We start from the raw sequence: 18,260 nt of genomic DNA, 5'->3' as shown, positions 1-18,260 counted from the left end.
GCTGCAATAATGAGAAGGACACTGACCTGCAGAGATAAAACAGTTATCATTCCGTTGTATAAGTCTCTGATCAGACCACACTTAGATTATTGTTCTCAGATTTGGTCCCCAGGATTTGAAGGGGGATAAATTAACTGTGGCAAGGGTACAAAGATGGATGACAAAGATGGTTTCAGGACTGTACAATTTTGGTTATGAGAATCGGCTGAGGGAATGTGGACTGCAGAGTTTGGTGGATAGAAGAAGGAGAGGTGATATGATTGAGACTTTTAAACTGTTGAGAGGTGGTTACAAGGTTGACACTGGGGAGTTCTTTCACTTGGTTGAACAGCAGGAAGGAGTGATGACAAGGGGCCATCCCTGGAAGTTACGAAAGGGGCTGTGCACAAGAGGGTGAGGAGTGGTTTCTTTCTAAGGAGGGTGGTTGAACCATTGAATGCATTGCCTGATAGAGTGGTGAGAGCAAGAATGGTCAATGAGTTTAAGGAGTGGTATGATAGACTTTGTGTTTCCTAGATGGGACCTCCCACGATGGGTCTTGATAGACTTTGTGTTTCCTAGGAAGGACCTTCCGTGAAGGGTCTTTTGACTCCATGGAGGCTTAAATAATAATAATAATAATATGTTTTTGTTTGTGTTATTGCATTTTGGAATCTTTTACTTATTATTATATAGTCAATTTGGTTTCTACAGATGTCCCCAGGGCTTTTCCATGTATATAGTCTTCTGGGAGGATGTTTAAATAGTGTTTTTAAATAGCAAACCAGCCCCATGAACACACATGGATTATAGTCATAAATAAGTCCCAGCCATATGCCAGTCCCGAGTCCAGATAAAATTGGGGTTGGAAACAACTGAAAAGGAAAATCAAATCAATCAAATTGCAATTATTATGTCATTGATTTGAATTAGTCTTTCACCTCTTTCATTTCTGATTCCAAGCCCTTGGTTTCCCATGGAAAATGAGAATTTTTATGATCCCACTTTTGCCTTTAGGTTGCTCATCATTATAATAATATCATCTGACTTAGCACTAGAGATTGCAGTTTGGATGTCTTCATAAAACTGTTCCAACTCTTCATCTCGGTAGTCTTGAGTTGGTGCATTCACTTGGATAATATACAAGTTGAATGGTTGCGCAGTTATTTGTTTGTTATGAGTCTGTCACTTACAGGCCAATATCCATGTAGAGATTTTGTAATTCTATTACTTAGAACAAGTGCTACTCTGTTTAGGTGTAAGTCACGGCCAGAGTAAATTATAGTATGATTTTTTCTTCTTCTTATACTTGTATCTGTCCATCTCACTTCACTGGTATCTGCAATATCTGCCTTCATCACTTCTAATTCCTGGATTAAGTTGTCTAATTTTGTCCACCTCATGGAGTGTCCTGATGTTCCACATTATATTTTCGAAGGATTGCTCTTGGTTTTTAGACAAGGGACATCTGAGAATATCCTCCCTGGAGGGTTTGGGATATCATCTTCATATACTATCTTAGTAGTTTTTGTCTTACATTTCTGGTTTCATGTTCTTCTTCCTTGTAACTATAAGAGCTGATGATTGCAGGAGTCTCAACCATATCTCTAACTTCATACTGTGACATGGTGTGTTTCATGGCTGATTATGGATAGATATGTGGTGAGGCTCCAATCTCTTCTACGACGGCTGGCCACAAGTCCTTTAGACACAGTTGTTCTTAATACTGTGTTACCAAAATTAACAGAGGAAGAAAGGTTATTCGATTGATTGGGAAAATAACAGGTCATTCCTGGGAGCTGCATAAAGATGTTGTATAGCCAGCCTGGCTGGCCAAGTGGTTAGCATATCTGCTCCCCAGCTAAAAGGCTGTGGTTTTGAATCCCACCGTGGGCATGGATGTTTGTGATTGTCCATGGAAATACCAGTGGTGGTGGTTGGCGATAGATGACGTTGGTGAAGTTGTGAGTGGTGGAGAAGAGTTGTAGAGTAGATGCCCTCCCTCGATGAGTCTTTGGACTCCTTGGAGGTGACAAATAATAATAATAATAATAATAATAAGAGAAAGTAAGAAGCAGTTTTTTGGTATACAGAGTGGAGAGGCTGAATGCATTGTCAGAGTGGATGGTGAATAAACCAATTGTGAATCAATTTAAGGAAGCATATGTTGCTAGAGTGCATGAACATCTCCTGAGTCATGTGATTACACTGAGGCCTGAAATAATACTAATACTAAAATTCTAAACAAATTAAATTGCTAATCCTCTATTATTCTAAAAATACTTGTTTAAAAATCTGTGTTCACAATATGGTGAACACAGATTTTTTTTTTTCCAATCATGGGGAACATCTACCTGATATGTACTAGACTTGACCAATTATATCATTTTTAGCTGTAAAATATAATCTAACTTTACAAAGAAATATATATTAATCCTCAATACAGACAGACAGTCCCCTTAATTGAAAGTATTGATTAGATTAAAGTAGTGAGGAGCCAAATTTAGAAGTCAATGAAGAATGTGGACTCAATAATCCAATTAAATTAATTATAACACTAACCTAAATACCAAATAGAAGAACTGCAGACATTTTTTTCTTCTTCTGAAAAAAAAAAAAAAGAAAGAAAAAAATTTCCAGGACCTTGTCTTATTTTTTTTTACTATAAAGCAAAATTATAATTCACAGGACTTTTATTACTTACTTTCCACCAGCATATATATCTGCTGTGTCAAACAAGTTAATACCATTTTCATAGGCTATTGCTACAATTTCTTCTGCTACCTGTTTAAGAATAAAAAAAGAAATACCAAGTTCAAATTTGTAAAAGAAATCTTTTATGGTAAAAATTAAATATTTATTACAAAAAAATTTTTTAATGGATACATCATCACAGATTATAATTTATATCATTAGGTGGTTACTGAACTGCGAGTTATATTTAGGAGTCAACTCTACATCCAGATGCTATTAAGCTTAGGTTGGGTCAAGATGTTAAGTTAACCTTAGGTTGGATCAAGGTGTTAAGTACTGAAGTCCTCTAATATTTTCTAGTGGTAAGCTGCATACTGATGTTGTAACCTATACCGCTTCAGTACATTAACTAACATTAGCTTTTGTTGTCTATTTCAACAAATCCCTCAGTATCATAAGAGAATTAAATATCAACTATAAATAAAAGAAATTACATAAAATAAATCAATTAGAGAAGGTGAATCCTTCCCCACTTTGATTCACATCTGGAAACATGCAACTAGCATTTCACATATGTAGCTCATCATTAGTAATTATGACGTATCATCTTTTTATAGTATATTTTGTACATCTTATAAAATGTTACAATGAGATGGAACATCTTATCTATGCTGCTTCTTGGAATTGTCTTACATTACGTTTTATACAATACAGCATTTTTGTTTCTTCCCAGAAAACATTGTTCATTACAAGCTGCTTTAAGAATCGTACTACCATCTTAGAGAATAATATTTATTTATTTTTTGATATATATTAATGTTTCAGCATCCACATGAAAGCTGTCTTCAGGTGTGTGTGTGTGTGTGTGTGTGTGTGTGTGTGTGCATATATTCACCCTTGAAAGGTAAGTGTATAGCACAGTGATCAATAAACTGAATTCAGTTTTCAATTCATTCAGCTCATTCAACTGTGGAACACAAAAGTCAATCGCAGCTCTCTGTTTGAAACTCATTTTCCGACCGTTCGTCAAAACACACTGTCACTCTTGGCACTATAACTTGGCTTCTAATGAAACAAATGTCATAAACAGTTGACATAACACTAATGAAGGTTGCCCCTTTCAACAACAAAAAAAGATACAACAGGTGGCACCACTAGTTTCTTTTATTTTTGAAAAGTTCAGTTGCTTTTTGGACAGAGGGTGTATATAGATAATGAATAATAGAATGGATAATGTACATCCTTGTCTGACACCAGATTTAACATCAAATCATCTTCCTGTACTTCCTTCAATTCTAACTGCTAACTTACAACTCAAATAAAGACTTAGTATTGCTTGCTATAATGCCCCATTTACACCATATAACTTCAGCATTTTGAATAGCTTTTCTCCTGGCACCTTATCATATGCCTTTTGCAGGTCTCATCATCATCGACAACTATGGGTCCAATGCTCGTAGGTGTCTGTTGCCATCTTGATATGATTCTTCCATTGCATTCTATTTTGTGCAAGATGACTCAGTTTGTGTATAGAGTTTCCGCACCATTTGACAATGTCATCGCTCCATTCTCTGTTTGCTCTTCCTCTTTTGTTCTTTCCTTCAATCATTTCAAACAGCAATGTTTTTAATTTTCTCTCATCATTCATTCCATATATATGGCCAAATAGATGTAGTTTTCTTTTGATAATTTTCTGGATCAGGTTTTCTTTTGGTTGTATTTGTCTGTAGTCTTTAGTATTAGTCTGTGTCCTCCTTTCAGATTCTCTCAGGAGTACCCAGGCCGCGCATTCATAGAGCATGGTGCTGAAGACATAGGTTTCTACAAAGCACAGTTTAGTTTGCATCTTTATAGCTCGGCTCTTCCATATTTTGTCCATGGCTTTTAAAATAGTTGTTGCTCTGGCTATTCTAATTTTTATCTCTTTTTTGGGGTCTAAGTCATGCGTCATCCAAGATATGTGAAGTGTTCCACATTTTCCAGTTGAAATTTGTCTATCGTAACTCTGTTCAGTAACTCCTGTTGTCCGAATATCATTGTTTATTTTTTTCAAAGTTGACATTTAGTCCATAGCTTTTTCCTTCTGTGTATAGTGTTTGCAATGTCTGTTCCAGCCTTGCTGCATCTTCTTCAATCAGGACAATGTCATCTGCAAAGCAAATGTAGTTTATTCTCATGCCATTTATTGAAATGTCTCCACTTCTTTTTTAATCTTATCTAGTGTTCTTCCCAGATGTGTGATGAAGATGATTGGTGATATTGGGTCCCCTTGTCTTGTGCCTTGATTAGTGGCAAACCAATCTCCAGTCTCACCTGCTATTCTGATTTTTGCTTGTGCTTGGCTGTTTATATCTTTCAGCAGGCATATCAATTTATTGTCCACACCATAGGATTCCAAGACAGCCCATGTTATATTTTGGTCAATATTATCAAATGTTTTTTGGAAGTCCACGAAACAGCAATATATCTTTTTGTTCTTTCTTCGAGCTTTCTCTGCTATTAGTTTTAGTGCGAGTATTTGTTGCACTGTACTTCGATCTTGTCGAAATCTGGCTTGCTCATCTGGATGATGTGCCTCCATATGCCCCTTCAGGCATTCTGTTAGTATTTTCATCAGCACTTTGCCAAGATGACTCATTAATGAAATAGTTCTGTAACTGGTGGATTCTAAAGTGCTGCCTTTTTTTATGAAGAACAACCAAGACCGATTTTTTCCACTCTTCGGGAGCACACCCTGATCTCCATATTTCATTACATAGCTTATGTATTTCTTTTGCAACTGATTCTCCTCCATATTTTAGCATTTCGTCTATTATGTTGTAATTTGCAGGACTCTTGTTGTTCTTGAGATGTTTTATAGCCTTATTCACCTCCTCTTCCAAGATGTCATTTTCAAAGATCTTTGCTAGTGGAGAGATTGCTTTTAGTTCTTCGATTACTTCTGTTGCAGTATCATTTAGTTGATTTTTATATAGTTCGCTACAATATCTTGTCCATCAGTGTATGATTTCTGTCTTGTCCATCAATACTTGATTATTTTCATCTTTGACTGCTACTGATCTTGTTTGCCACTTCCTATTGACATTTCTTATAAGTTTGTAGACCTCTCTAGTTTTGTGTTCTCCATAAGTACTGTTCAATGTCTTTGCACTGGTCCTCCAACCATTTGGCTTTATCAGATCTTGCTGCTTTCCGTACTTCATTGCATTTTTGATGGTATAACTCATCTGTTGCCTCTTTATTATCTCTTTTAAGTTTCAGTTCTCTTTTCTCTTGTAGCAATTTTAGGGTTTCCTGAGTTATCCATTTCTTGTTGATCTTTTCTCTTTCAGGAATTACTTCCTCTACTGCTTTTTTTAACACTGTAGTCAGTTGTTCTGCTCTTGTATTTTATCTTTCAGGAATTACTTCCTCTACTGCTTTTTGTAACACTGTAGTCATTTGTTCTGCTCTTGTATTTATATTTTGTTTTTCACTTGGGGTCTTAAGCTTAGTTTCCAATATGTTCTGATATGCTGTTCTTAGCCTGTCTTCATTGAGTTTTGAGATGTCTCTAGCTTTTTGGAACTTTCCTTTGTACTTCTGTTTCAGTTTTAGTCTTATATTCGCAATCACTAAGCTGTGGTCTGAATCAATATCAGCTCCTTGGAATAATCTGTTGAACTGAGGTTCTCCATTTCTGGTCTATTAATATTAGAGCAATCATATTCCTATGTTTGCCATCGAAGGAGCACAACATCCATTTACAACTATCTTTTTGTTGGAATTTGGTATTACAAATCATCAGGCTGTTATCAGAAGCATCTCTCTCCACATTCATTTCTTTCTCCATATCCAAATTTTCCCATAACCTTTTCCCATCCTGTGTTATTTTTGCCAATCTTTGCATTCCGTTCTCCTCCAATGATGAGTATATCCTGTTTCGGCACCTCATCAATTACTAGTTGTAGATCCCTGTAAAATCTCTCAATGTTTTCATCTGCACTTTCTGCAATGGGTGCATATATTTGAATGGTTGTGATATTAAATGGTTAGGCACTGAATCTTGCAACCATTATTCTTTCACTAACTGGTGTGTATCCTATAATTGCCTGACAGGCCTTGTTACTTAGCAAGAAACCTACGCCTGCTTCATGCTTACTTTCATTTCCTGACCAGAGAACTCTTCCACCATTATTTGATTCTCCTGACAATCCATCTCATTTCTGAAATACCCAATATATCACATCAGTATTTCTTCATTTCTTCTTGAAGCAACTGCAATTTTCCAGTTGCCCAGAGCGTATGGACATTCCATGTGCAAATTGATATTCCATCCTTTACAGGCCTGAGTTTAATTTTTTTGTCTTTGTTTTCAGTAACTGATTTTTCGATCCAACCCTGATTACTCAATTTGGGATGCGGATCTTGTTTGACCGGGCAACGTCCGAGCCAGCATGAGTCTTTTTTTTCTTGTACTTTGCAGGTCTACAAAACTTAAATACAGATCTTTGTTATATTCTCACAATTTGTCAACTATTTGTCGTAAAGTGAAAATCTGATTTGTGCAGCCTGTATTTGGCCTGAATCTAGCTTATTCTTCACCAAGCTTCCCTTCCACAATCCTTCTCAACTGTTTCTCAAGTATGCTTGCATAAATCTTACCAGGAGCACTGAGTAGGGAAATATCTCTGTAATTCTCACATTCATTTTTATTTCCCTTTTTATATCTGGTTACTATGAGATCTCCACTTCAATCATCTGGAATTTGTCCCTCTGTCCAGGCCTTCTGAGCTATGCAATGCAGTCCCTGCAAGAAATTTATACGTGCACATTTCTGGTCAAATATCATCTATCCCCACTGCCTTTCAGGCTTTTGATGGCTTTTTCTACTTCAAATATGGATATGTATTCCTGACTGTATGCCTGTTGAGTGTTTTTTTACCACTGTGCTATCGCTTGTTTCATTTAACAACTTTTTGAAGTAATTACTCCATACTTCAAGGATATCTTTTTCTCCCGTTTTTATGTCACCTTTATCATCTCCCAGAATATTTCAACATCCTCCCAGAATATTTTCCCACCTTCCTGATATTTATTTTCTATGTTCTTACCAAAGTCTTCCCATGACTTTTGTTTAAGCTAGTTTTATACAGTGTTTAGCTTTTTTACATTTGTATTATTATTACGTGACATCTCCTAGGAGTCCAAAGGACTCATTGAGGGAAGGCACCTACTCTACAACTCTGTCTCCACCACTCAATCCACCAACTACAACAAACTGCAACTACCATCATCATCATCTACACCAACACCATCTACCGCCCACCGGCACCACTGGTATTTTCAGACAATCACAAACATCCGTGCCTATGGATGTTTGTGATTGTCTGAAATTTGTGATTGATGCAGGATTCAAACCCACAGCCTTTTGGCTGGAGAGCAGATATGCTAACCACTCGGCTAACCTGGCCGGCATATTATTTAGTATTCTCTAAGAGCACAAGGTGACTTATTTGCCAGCAACTTTCAATATGTTTCTTCTTTTCCTTCACTATTTCTTTAACTTCCTGTGTCCACCATGGAGTTCTGATTTTTCTATCTTTGCAGACAACCTCACCACATTCCCGTCTTGCTGAATCAATCAATTGATATTGATTGATTCAGCCAGAACACACTATAGAGGACAATATAGAAGAAAGAGGACTTGTCTCTTTGATGAATAATTGAATCACAATTCAGAAATTTCAGTTACCAGAGTCCTCAATGCACTCCTAATAGATAGTTGAGGAGTACTATTGTTGAAACCTAGAGCTACACTTTTGGAATACATTGAGGACTCAAGCAATGAAATTTCTAAACTAAGACTGAGACTCATTTACTGTCTTAACTGTTTTATTGTTTGCATACAAAACCAAGTTATTCAGCCTAACCGAAATTGTTTTTCTTGTTTTTGGTTTTATTATTATTATCATCATTATTATTATTGTTATTTTAATATTCAGTTAGCAGAATTCACAGTCAAAGAGTAACAAGAAACATTTAATGATGTAATCAATTCCTTGAAAGCTGATGTGTCCAATTTTTGCCTTATCCAAAGGTCTAGGAACTGATAGCATTGTAAAATGTTAGGTGGTGTTATATCTGGGAGGCTCAGCTTTTCCAAATGTTTCATAAATACTCTTAGTATTGCTCCTGCAACAATTGGAACATTTTCAATTCATGAACTGTTTCTTCTATACTACTATCCTCTGGAATTGTGACATAAATAAACCCCATGTTGTTCAGTTGCAGAGCTATCTGGCATATTATGTTTCAGATGTTTATATTATTATTATTATTCAGGATCCCCATAGAGACGTAAGACTCATTGTCCTGATATCATTTTTGTTATCTGCTTTTTTACCCTCTCCTTGGTTTCTGAATTTTCAAGACCCATTTATGCAATTTCATTTTCAATAACTTTTTCAATTTGTTCCCAAGAGGTTTTGTAAGTTGGGAAATCATATTTCCTACACAAGCTCTAGTGTAAAGCTTTTGTGGCCTGGTTGGCCAAGTGGATAGTGTATCTGCTCTCCAGCTAAAAAAAGGCTGTGGGTTCGAATCCTGCCATGGGCATGGATGTTTGTCCTAGGACATCGATGAGTCCTTGGACTCCCTGGAGGTGTCAAATAATAATAATAATAATAAAATAACCTGATCCTGTGTTTATTTGTAGTCTGTATGAGTAATCCTGCTGCACAAGAACTAATCAGATAGTCCACTCTCTCTTCTTTATCTCTGCATAGTTAGTATTTGCTATCATTAGAGATATTTTCTTTCGTTGCACTGATTGCACATTTGTTTACAGTACTAGTTCTTGAGCAGCAAGTATCAGACATTATGTCTCTTTTCCTGATAGTGTCCTCCTTTAGCCATTTCCAAGTTAGGAAACTTTCAACTTTTCTATTCAATTTTGTTTAAATACTGACCATAGAGTGCCATGTTTTTCCAGCCTTCTGATCGTTTTTACCATTTCTTTCTCCTTTAAATGCTTTTTCTTGAATCTAACACATTCACTACTTTTTCTCTGTAAGCCTCAGCATCTTTTCTGTACTTACCTATGTAATCACTTAATGTTCCCTCTTCTCCTACTGTTTGTTTGACTTGGATGTCCACTAGTCCATGTCCACCATTTTTCCTGGCTATGTATAATTGATATATACCAATGTGTAGATACAAAGGCATGATTCATTGTCATTAATGTTCATGTTTTTTGATGAAGTATACCAAACTGATTTGTCTCCTTGTCAATTATCCATGATGTGTATCAGATTACAACAATGGCCCATGAAGTGAATGCTGTTATAGTGGAGCCACAATACAGTTTGGCCTTTTTGAACTTTTTGGACTCTTTTCAGATACCAAAACTCCATTTTCTTTTAATTAATAATAATAATAATTATAATTATTATTATTACGCTTTATTTATTTTTTATTTTTTGGCTTTGTCTAATATTCCTACTAAGAGAAAGGCTCTTTTGATGGTTAGTGAACATAATATACACCACATAATGATCTCATCATTGTTTTATAACATTGAATGCCTTTGTTATTTCTAAACATACATTATTCACAAAGAACATTCTCTTTGATAATATAATTCATAAACCATTTACAATTTATTTATTTATTTATTCTTATGGAAAAATGAATACCAAGCAGCTGCAGGTCAATGTCCAGTCCAGAAAGCCAATCCAGGGCCTCATCCGTCACCTTGTGGATGTCCTGGAGGCCACCATGAAATTGATGCCTTTGGCAGTCATTCACAATATGAGTGATCGTCTGGGCCATAGGGAGAACAGTCACAATAAGGGTGGTCTGACAGTCTCCGTTTATGTAGTAGATAGCCACATCTGTCCTGATTAGTTCTGATCCTGTGCAGAGCACAGGAATCTTCAACCAGGAAGCCATTTGTTGGAACACTGTTGGACCAGTGTTCTCTCCACATGTCAGGTGTTGATAGTAAGACAGATAAAGAGAGTTTGTCCATAGACCAGAAAGGGTTTCTTGATTTTATGCAAAGATTAGGTGGATTTATGAGAGTCTGGTGCAGTGGCAAGAGTAGGTTGCTCATTGCTTTATTATATTCTTTAATCGAGGCTCGTCTTCTCCGTATATTTGGTGGAGCAATGTTAGATAGGACAGGCAGCCAGGGGATAGGGATGCTTGTCAGTGTCCCACTAATTGTGCACATGGTAGAGTTTAGCTGGATGTCTATAATGTTAGGGTGAACACTTCTTTCCCAGATGGGGGCACAGTATTCTGCTGCAGAGAATGTGAGAGCTAGTGCAGAAGACCTTAGGAGTTCTGCACCACAACCCCAGCTTGTTCCAGTAAGCCTTGAAATTATATTATTTCTTGTTTTAATTTTGTTGGACAGGTTGATGATGTGCCTTTTATAGGTTAGGCTTCTGTTCAGGCTTACTCCAAGGTATTTCGGGTGAGGCTCATGTTCTACCATTCTGCCACAGAAAGAGAGGTTAAGGTGTCGATTTGCCTCTGCATTGTTTAGGCAAAATGCTGTGGACATAGTTTTTGTTGGATTTGGCTTCAGGTACCACTGCTTGAAATATTCTTCCAGGATGTTCAGGTCTGTGTTCAAGGTTGTTTTCAAGTTGGCAAAGGAGGTAGATTGGTGTAGGATTGCTAGGTCATCAGCATACATATATTTACTTAAGCTGGTATGTGGTAAGTCAGACATGTAGGTGTTAAAGGGTAAAGGGGCTAACACAGAGCCCTGTGTTATGTGTCATGGAGGAATCTGGGCCTACTCTTTTTTTCCACCAATATGGAACAGGATCTTTCTGTTGGAGAGAAGGATTCAAAAGGCTGGAAGGTTTTTTGCACCTTATAATATTGACTAGCTTTAGGAGGAGGCCCCTGATTCAAACTGCGTCAAAAGCTAATGTTAGGTCAATGAAAGTGACTCTGGATTTAAGTTTCTTCTAGAAGCCTGCTTCAATCTGTGTTGGCAGGGGCCAGGACCTGGTCACAGCAATTTCTTCCCAGCCTGAAGCCAGTTTGTTCAATCGGGAGTCCTCTTTCGATGAGTGGTGAAATTCTTTTATGGAAGAACCTCAGAGATGTAACACTGGTAACATGAAGCTAATGTCTCAAACCAGGCATCCAAAGGTAACAAGCCTCCTGAACCACTTGCAGCAACCATTTACAATGATTTCTGTTAACTATTTTTTTTTTTTAATTCGAGCTGTTCATCTCTGTGAATATCTCCTAATCTACATCTTTCTGCTCTGTGTAATAGCAAATGTCAAATATATAATAAATTTCAGAGCTATTGAATTTTTTCAGACATGTGCTAAGTTTAGGATCTATGAATGCGCATGACAGCTCCCATTATTTTTTTCATGAGGTGCTAAACTTGTTTATTATGTCCGTTATATACACAAGAAAAAACACAGCACATTCAAAGTTTAGCTTGATGGGGAATGCTGTTTGACAAGTCATGGCTTAACGTTAATTCTTTGTAATGAACTTATCTCATAACCATTTCTTATCACAGTTTCTTTAATATGTCCCTTTCTCTTCATTATTTGAGCTGGAACATGCTCTTGTCTCTTAAGGACAATAAGATATTTCTCTCTCTGCAGAGTAACAAAGTGAATTCAAATGTAAAAAAAAAAAAACGCCCTTTGTTTTGATTCTCTAACAGGAAGTAAGTGAGGTCGTTTTAGCCCTATCTAACCTTTCTGGAGACGAGATAGCTAGCCCAAGACTATCACTAAAAATATCCTGCATCCAGTGAAGAGAGACAACTGACACATGCCACCATCTCACAGTCCCTAATCCTAACACTATATTTTTTGTCTGAGATAATGTGGATTCTATGGTCGATTTTCAGGAGTTTATAGGATGAAAAATCCAAGTTTCTGGGAGAAAAATCTGCTTGCCTGTTGCAGAGATCGACTAACCCGAGAACCAGTTGAAGAAAGGCTTAGAAAATGTTCCTCTAGTCAGCGACTAAATTTGAACCTAGGCCTTCCTTCAGGTGGTCAAGTGCCATGGAGTGCAAATCCCATTTCCACTGAGCTATACAGGCTATCATCAGACCTCAATCAAAAGACCCCATCGTGGGAGATCCCCAGTTGCAGATACATTTCATCAAACCTTGCTTTAAATGTCTTCACTATCCCTGCACTTATCACACTCTCAGACAATGCATGATAATCACTCACCACTATCCATGCAAAAAAATCTGCTTCATAAACAAACATTATGCATGCCTACAAGGAGATGTGCTTTGCATTATGGGATACTAAGGCAAGTGATGTGAAGTAGTTAGCATCTTTATACGAGTTGCCCCAGTCCTAAAATTAGTTCAGGGGCAAACATGTTTGCTTACACTTGGATAAAGGATTAAACCAAGTATATAATTTCTTGGTATCTTTAATTTATCTATTACATTAGATTAAATTGTGTATATGCAAGTTGAAAACACTTTTGAAAAATATAATTACACTGAAAGAACAGAGCAGGAGGTGGGGTATTGCTGATGATAGCTGAAGAACTAAAGCAAAAAAAATAGAAGTTAAAATGGATTATAGGTCTAAGGGAGAATGGTTCATTTGAGGCTGTCTGGTGTGAGATAGAACCCAATAGGACAAAATATATTATTGGTTGCCACTATAGACCAGGGGATTATTCACAGGAAGAGATGCCATGCATCAACAGATTAGCACAATGAGTGTAGGCTGAGAAATTATTATCAGCCTACACTCATTGTGACAAGATGGGAGTGGAATTTATACAGTTGCTAAAGGATAATTACCAAAAACAACATGTTATAGAGGGGACCAGAGATCTGGATCTGCTAATAGCACTAGAAGATATATGCATAACCAAGGGAGACACTTTATCTCCAATTGAGGAGAATAATCACCTGCAGTATTATTCTGGGAAGTTTCATGTGGAATTCTCTGTCAAGAAAGGGTCTATATTGAGCTATAAAGCTGGTAATAATGACAGTTTTAGGTGACATCTTGGAGCAGTGCCATGGCTTGAAGAGCTGTTATAGAGGTCCCCCCTCTATAATGTGTTATAGAGGGGACCAGAGATCTGGATCTGCTAATAGCACCAGAAGATATATGCATAACCAAGGGAGACACTTTATCTCCAATTGAGGAGAATAATCACCTGCAGTATTATTCTGGGAAGTTTCATGTGGAATTCTCTGTCAAGAAAGGGTCTATATTGAACTATAAAGCTGGTAATAATGACAGTTTTAGGTGACATCTTGGAGCAGTGCCATGGCTTGAAGAGCTACAAGAAGCTATGTCAGTAGTACATGGGAAGTGATTAGGGATTGTTTGAGAGAAGCAGTATCATACTGTATACTCAAGATCATATTAGAGGTGTAATGGAGTGAAACAGTACTGAGAAAGAATTAAAAATATTATTTAATTCTTCCAATATTTTGTCTCAATCATTGAGACATGAGACATCGTCAGGGAGTACAATGAGACTTGTAACACACACACACACACACACACACACATGCACACAGACAAAGGCAATACAAAAGTAAGTGAAATAAATGGGCAAAAGATTCCTAACTAAGTGGGGTGTCCTCTGTGGACACCTGTTAGTGGCCTAGGATGTAAACCGGGGACCTTGGAATATTAGTATTTCCCACATTTTGAGAAGTTTAATGCAACCATATTTAAATTATGCTGATTTCTGAGACCAGTTGAGGATTTCAAAAATAGTCTTCTCTTCTAAATTTACTGCAATGGATCAATATCTTTTTCAAACTGATTCTATGAGCTGCATCTAAAACATGGTCTGCAAGGCCTGATTGATCATAGTCATGACTGCAAATATATTTTTTTGTGTTTTTCCATGCAGATGTTGGCTGATCTTCCTGTGTGTCCATAGTAGGCCAACTTACAAGAACAGGACATTTTATATACTCCAATCACAAAGAGAAGAGGACGCTGATCTTTAATAGAACGTATAAGGGTAGCAAGCATTTGGTGGGGTTTGAAAGCCGTGCACAGATCATATTTCTTTCAAACTCTGGTTATTTTTTCTGAAGTGCCCTGGAAATAAGGGATGATGATGATAACATTAGTAAAATCTTTCTGAAGAGAAGGTGGAGGATTGGGAGTAAGGATTGATTATTTTTTTGATACTGGGAACTGTAGCCATTAGATAAGAAGGTTTGATGTATGTGATTAATTCTACTGTAAGAGAGGACTAATTGGTGGGCTCTATTGGTTAGTGTTTTAATCATACCATATTGTTGAGAGGGGGGTGATGAGAAAGTTTGAGAATGTATCTGCCAGTGTGGGTGGGCTTCCTGTATTCTGAAAAGAACAGGTTACCATTGATAACTTTTGGTAACCATTGGTAACCTGCTAACTGTTTTGCTAATTTATAGCCTGGGGAATCTGTAGCATCTACTATAGGTCTTGGGGAAAATTGAGTTTGTGTATTTTAGGTAATCCATATATCTGTGGGGGGATACAAAAATACACAAATCCAATTCCCCCCATGACCTACACTAGCTGCTACAGATTGGGAATCTATAAATGTTATAAATTAGCAAAACAGCAAGCTCTCTTATCTCCCTCACTGGTCATCCACTTCCTATATAAAAAAATTCTATCCATTTTAAAACTTCTATTGAAATTTAACATTAAATAACACAGATATTTTGGTTAGCAGACCATACTTTAGATATAGCTAATAGAATCAGTTGAAAAAAGATCATCATGCTCTATTGCAGTAAATTTAGAAGAGAAAGACTATTTTTAGAGTCTGCAGCTGCTCTCAGAAATCAGCCTAATATAAATAAATATAGTTACATAAAACTTTCCAAAACATGGGAAACACTAATACTTCGAGATCCCAGTTTATATCCTAGGCTGCCAACAGGTGCCCATAGAGGTCACCCCCAACTGGTTAGGACTCTGGTCTTTCATCCACATGTTTCACTTAGTTTTGTGTTGCCTTTGCACATGTGTTACAAGTCTCTATTGTACTTCCTGACAATGTCTCAGTAATTAACATGAAATATTGGAAGAATTAAATAATATTTTTAATCCTTTCTCAGTGCTGTTTCACTCAATTAAGCCTCTATCATGGGTTTCTCCCAGCATTTAAACCTTAACATACAAATATCCAAAGTTGGCAGGATAAAACAAGTGGGATTAAGGAGCTTAGTAGAGATATAAAGCAAGAGCTGTCTGTGTTCACTGGGCATCTACAGATGCCATATGGTCACTCCAATGCTCGATGATGTTCCACACTAGGCCTCGCCATGTAGTCCTGTTGTTTGCCCTTCTGGCAGCCTCAACTCTCTGAAGATCAGTCACTCCACACACGCCATCCATCCATCCATCTCATTGATGGTCTACCCCTGCCTCTTTTTCAAGGAACTTTACCTTCTATTACTGTTCTGAGAAGTCCTCCTTCCATCCTTTCTATGTGTCCAAAATATTTTAACTTTCTTCTGTCAATATCCTTAAGGAGCCTTAAAGTTCTACTAATCTTTTCTAACACCCATTCATTTGTATGCCTTTCAGTGTATGATATCCTCAACAGCTTTCTGTAACACCACATCTCAAAAGCAGATATCCGTTTCTTATCTGATTTCTTTAGGTTCCAAGTCTCACATCCATAAGTCGCTGTTGGAAAAACAACTGCATCCAAAATCCTAAACTTTGTTCCCATGCAGATAGATCCATCCTTCCAGATTTTAGACAGGTCTCTGACTGTTGTTTTAGCCATTCATAACCTTTTTCTGACATCTTCTGAACAGCAATTCTTCACATTAATAATGGATCCCAGGTACTCAAACTTGCTGACTTCCTCAATTCTTTCTCCATTAAGATACATTTGTTTCTCAAGAGCTTCTCTGTTTGTTTTTCCTTTGAGAACCATGATCTTTGTCTTGCTAGAATTGAGTTGAAGTCCTCTGTTATTACTGATCTTGTTAACTTTGTCAAGAATTAGTCCTAGTTCTTCCATGTCATTACAAAGGAGTACTGTATCATCAGCGTACTACCTCAGATTACTGATCAATCTACCTCCTATCGTAATTCCTGTCCTGAGCTCATCCAATGCTTCAGGCATGATGTCCTCTGCATATATACTAAACAAGTGAGGAGAAAGTAAACATCCTTGTCTAACTCCTTTTCCAACTTGAAGCCAGTCAGTCAATCCAACACCTGTTCTTACTGTGGCTTCTTGCTCCTTATACAAGTTGGCTATCAATCTGATAGTGCGTTGAGGAAAACCCATTATTTTCATTACTTCCCACAGTTTCACATGCTCAACACAGTCAAAAGCTTTAGAGTAGTCTAAGAAACACATTACCAGAGGGAGTCTGAATTCTTTATATTTTTCTATGATCTGTCTAAGGCAAAGGATCTGATCTCTGGTGCCCCTACCTTTCCTAAAACCTGCTTGTTCCTCAGGCATCTCTGCCTCAACTTTGGCCTCAATCCTATTTAGCATGATCTTTAATAAAATTTTGCTTGCATGAGATATCAAACTAATAGTTCTATAATTCTTGCATGCCTTCATATCACCTTTCTTGTGTAGTGGTATGAAAACTGACTTCTTTCAGTCTCTAGGCCATGATCCTGTCTCCCATATCCTTGTAATCAATCTATGAAACACTCTTATCCCTCCATCTCCTGTGGCCTTAATTAACTCTGCTGGGATTTCATCTGCACCTGGGGCCTTATTGCTGTTGAGCTGCTTAACTGCTCTTTCAACTTCATGCCTAAGTGGAGGAGTTTCCAAATCAAAATTTTCTTGGTGGGAGGACTCCACATTTTCTTTATCCACTCTGCTGTACAGTTCCTCACAGTATTCTTTCCATCTGTTTTTGATTTCCAACTCTTCTGTTAGTAATGATCCATTTCTGTCTTTGATGACATTCAATTTAGGCTTGAACTTGTGCTTTAAGTCACGAACTAAATAAAACATCCTTTTATAATTATGGCTTCTCATCTGGAACTCTATTTCTTCACATTTATTAGTATAGAACTTTTCCTTATCCCGCTTGATGGCTCTTCTGATTTCTCTATGTAATCTCTTGTATTCTTCGGTCCCTGTGTCTCTTTGTTTTTCCAACTGCCTTCTTTTGATTAGTTCCCATGTTGAATCTGATATCCATGGGTCTCTTGGTTTTCTTATTGGGCTGAGATACGACTTCGCTGTATCCTGTATTATCATCTTGAAAGCATTTCTGGTGAGATTTCCTCATTGGTCTCCAAAAAATCATCCAGCCGGGTTGATGTTTCTTCTGTGAATCCACTTGAAATTACTCTAACATCCAATCTAGTGGAATGTGCCTGACCTGGAAGTTTTCAGAGTCTTAGTCTTACTTTGGCTCTTACCAGCTGATGGTCTGTACCACAATCTGCTCCAGGACAAGTATGCACATCAGAGATGCTTGTCTTCCACTGCTGGAGAGCCAGGATGTGATCAATCTGGTGCCTTAACCTATCAATGTTGGATGTCCAAGTATAGGTCCGTCGTGGATGTTTCTGGAAGCAGGTATTGGTAATAACTAATCTGTTAGCACGAACAAATTC

The 18,260-nt window shown here is 37.3% G+C and overlaps 1 protein-coding gene across 1 annotated transcript in view; it reads right to left on the bottom strand.

Annotated features, from left to right (window-relative positions):
- LOC150105358 (voltage-gated potassium channel subunit beta-2-like) overlaps positions 1-18,260 on the bottom strand; it is a 740,084-nt gene that overhangs the window by 540,185 nt on the left and 181,639 nt on the right. The window contains exons 5-6 of the mRNA XM_090393939.1: positions 2,684-2,763; positions 2,542-2,583 (exon numbers count right to left, since the gene is read on the bottom strand). Of these exons, the coding sequence (XP_090250065.1) occupies positions 2,542-2,583; positions 2,684-2,763 (122 nt within the window). The remainder of the gene's footprint in view (positions 1-2,541; positions 2,584-2,683; positions 2,764-18,260) is intronic.

The sequence above is a fragment of the Typopeltis vanoorti genome, chromosome 6 (assembly GCF_054136105.1).
Source record: "Typopeltis vanoorti isolate ZY-2024b chromosome 6, IOZ_Tvanoo_1.0, whole genome shotgun sequence".
In the NCBI taxonomy this organism is placed as follows: domain Eukaryota; kingdom Metazoa; phylum Arthropoda; class Arachnida; order Uropygi; family Thelyphonidae; genus Typopeltis; species Typopeltis vanoorti.
Note: the sequence above shows the minus strand (reverse complement) of the source record. Positions and strands in the feature narration are given on the sequence as shown.